The sequence below is a fragment of the Vicia villosa genome, unplaced genomic scaffold, assembly GCF_029867415.1.
Source record: "Vicia villosa cultivar HV-30 ecotype Madison, WI unplaced genomic scaffold, Vvil1.0 ctg.000029F_1_1_1, whole genome shotgun sequence".
Taxonomy (NCBI): Eukaryota; Viridiplantae; Streptophyta; class Magnoliopsida; order Fabales; family Fabaceae; genus Vicia; species Vicia villosa.
Genome location: NW_026704961.1, coordinates 84,899 through 88,361, shown reverse-complemented (window position 1 = coordinate 88,361; position 3,463 = coordinate 84,899). Strand labels below are relative to the sequence as shown.

Sequence of the window (3,463 nt, the reverse complement as noted above, 5' to 3'; positions counted from 1 at the left end):
TGAAAATCTGGATAAAAATCACAATTTTTTGTTGAAAACCTTAATGTTATTAATATGTAGGAAATTTTAAATTTTTTTAAACATATTAGAATAGGGTCTCTAAATTGTTTGAGACGGTCCTGTTAGTGGAGCAGTTGAAAGCGTGAAAATTAATAAATATCGGTATAGTAGTGGTAAAAATAAAATATTATCTCAATATTCAAAAGATACATTTATTTTGAGACATAAAAAAATACAAATGAACACTTATTATTATGAGACGGAGGGAGTAAGTGATTTAACAATTTTAGATATAAAATTATTGTTATTTAATTTATATATTTTTTTGGTTTTAGTTAACAAAGTTTTTGTTTTAATTAGCTATTTAATTATATATATATATATATATATATATATATATATATATATATATATATATATATATATATATATATATATATATATATATATATATATATATATATATATATATATATATGGGTGTATGTTAGCAAACTCATATAGCGTTTTAAAAATCGAACTGGTCATCATACCGGTGAGGGTATTGGCCATTGGGTCACTGGTCGAACTGCATGACTAAATCAGATTAAATCGAATAACTCGATTGAATAAACCGGTCTCTATTACAACACTATATATTTATTAAATCGGTCGAACCAGATGACTTAATCTCTAAAAAAATTATCAAAACACGGACAAAATTTTAAAATTTTAAAATATCATAATTTCACATGTTTATTCTTTACATTCAAATTTTAAATATAATCATCACTCACAACAAAATAATATAAATTATAAATTTAAATAAATTTTAAATCAGGTCTAATTGTAAACAGGAAAAATTGTTTCAAATAAGATTTGAATAAAGTCTAACTATATTTTAATTATATTTTTTAAAAAACATATATGAAAACTGCATCGTTTTGTGCGAAAAAAAAGAGAGCATGCATTTGAACTATCGATTTTCTAAAACTTCCGGTCTCACCGATTCAATAACATATCTAGTCTAACAATCAGACTAGACCGGTGACCAGTCCGATTTCCGGTCTGACCGGTCCGACCGATCGGTTCGGTCTGATTTTTAAAGTACTACTCATATATACAATTTTGACTCACTATTATTTAGCCAAACTTGTATTTAGGTTTTTATTAGAAAACAATAATTTATTTAATTATTATTATTAAAATATTTAATTTTCTATTTTTAGCAAAGTAGGTTAATTTGGCTTATTTTTTGGGTTAATTTTTTTATAGAAAGTATCGAATTTATTTACTTATTATTATTTTGTCAATTTTTTAAAGAAAATATTGAATTAATTTAATTATTATTATTTGTTAGAAATGTTTGTTTTGTTATTTTTATGTCTGTTATTTTTTTTAGATATCAATAAATTTATTTACTCATTGTTATTCCTTTTAAATATCAATAAATTTTTTTTGTCATTGAAAAAGTGGAGAGTTGGTTTTCTTGTCATTGAAAAAGTGGAGAGTTGGTTTTTTTATTTATTAGGTAGGGTTAAAGGATTATTTAAAAAAATAGGTTTTTGATTAAAAAAATTAAGTGGAGGTGGTTTTTAATGGTTTAATTTGTTTCATATTTAACCTAACTTTAGTCTTTAAATAGTGACGGAATCCATATTCCATCCCTCCATCGATCAATCAACGGCGGTGAATATAAAAATCAATATGAAAAGAAAGAAGACGAAGAAGAATACTTCTATCAGATCCTCAAAACCACTTGCTATACGAAAGAAGAAGAGAACTTATGTCAAATCATCACAACAACAACAACAACCGTTTTCTTCTACAAATTCAATTATAATTGCAGAAGCTGAGTTTGAGTTTTACTTACCCGATGAATGCTGGGAGCGTGTCTTCACATTCATCATCAACCCGCCTGACCTGTTCTTGGATGTCTTCCCATTCCCCACTGACCCCGTCGATGACAAAATCAAAGAGAAATACAAACGAAATTTTGAATCTCTATCTCTCGTCTCAAAACACTTTCTCTCCATTACTAACCGTCTCATATTTTCTCTCAAAATATATTATCCACAACTTTGTCATCTCTCTCGTTTCTTTCATAGATTCTCCAACCTTAATTCCCTTGACATTTGCTTCGGATCCTATTATCTCGATGCAGACATTGCCTTGGCTCTCCGTGACAGATCATCATTGAAATCTTTATCTATTTACATGTTTGAGATAAATGTAACTTCTCATTACATTGATTCCTTACTGAGTTTGAAGGGTTTGAATTCTCTTAAGTTTCACTCTTCTCAAATATCTGATTATTTGCTTTACTCTATTGCAAGACAAGGTCTTCCTTTAAACACTTTTGTTCTTGAAAATTGCACCGGCTATACTTACCATGGAATTTATGATTTATTATCTAAGTGCCGCGGGATAAGACATTTGGGTCTTCAAGGTGTTGATTTTCTAAATAATCATTATGTTTCCCAGTTGTCTTTACTTCTTTCTGATTTAGTATCTATAAATCTTAGTAAATGTTCCAAGCTCACTGAATCAACTTTGTTTACTCTCAGTAAGAATTGTCATTCACTTGGTGAGATCACAATGCAAAGCTTATATATTGATGATTTTGATATTGAGAGAGAAAATGTAGAAAATTATGATATTTTGAAAGATTTTGATGTCAACCCTCAATTAAAGTTTCTACATTTGTTTCGGTCTTCATTTATAAATGACGAGACCATCATATTGTTTGCTTCATTCTCAAATTTGAAGCATCTCGATTTAAGTTGTTGCCATAACATATCTGAAAAAGGTATTCGTCAAGTTTTAAATAGTTGTTGTAAGCTTAGAGATCTAATGTTGATGAACTGTAAAGTGAGAGGACTAAAATTGAACTTTGTGGTTCCCCAGCTAGAGGTGTTGGACTTATCCCGTACAAGTGTTGATGATAAAACACTCCATGAGATCTCAAAGAGTTGTTGTGGGCTTTTGGAATTATTATTGATATGTTGTGAATATGTCACGAAAAAGGGAGTGAAGCGTGTGGTTGAAAACTGCAAACAATGTCGTGTGATACAGTGAATGGTGACGTTGTTATCTCAAAGCTTTCATCAAGACCATCATTCTCCACCTTATTTTTTTTAGTGACATAAAGAGAAAACTCTTTTCGTTAGGGTTGTCGTTTGCTAGTTATGGATGTCTTATTTATTGAAGTTTTGATTCTTGAATATTAGATGTTTTTTGTTTTTAAATTTGTTTCTATTTAATCGTCATTATGTTGAATAATCATCTAAATATAGTCCGTTTTTTATATGAAGTTTTACATTTCGATGTTTTTCTTACCTCTAACTTGAATTATATTAATTTTCTTATATGCAAAAGATTTTCATTATGATATATATAAGATATAAAAGGCAGTGTGAACATAGATTTCACCTTTGAATTCTGTAGCTATATCTCAAATTTTTTCACAACATAGATTACAATT

General features: G+C 28.3%; 1 protein-coding gene across 1 annotated transcript; it reads left to right on the top strand.

The window, feature by feature from the left end:
• The first annotated feature begins 1,686 nt into the window (after window positions 1–1,686).
• LOC131622268 (F-box/LRR-repeat protein 3-like) lies at window positions 1,687–3,057 on the top strand. The gene has a single exon (XM_058893294.1). It carries the CDS (start codon window positions 1,687–1,689, stop codon window positions 3,055–3,057), a length of 1,371 nt encoding a protein of 456 aa, XP_058749277.1.
• The last annotated feature ends 406 nt before the right edge of the window (window positions 3,058–3,463 follow it).

What these genes read in the sequence shown, in the direction of transcription:
- LOC131622268 (XM_058893294.1), top strand. Translation starts at nt 1,687, where the DNA reads ATGAAAAGAAAGAAGACGAAGAAGAATACTTCTATCAGATCCTCAAAA.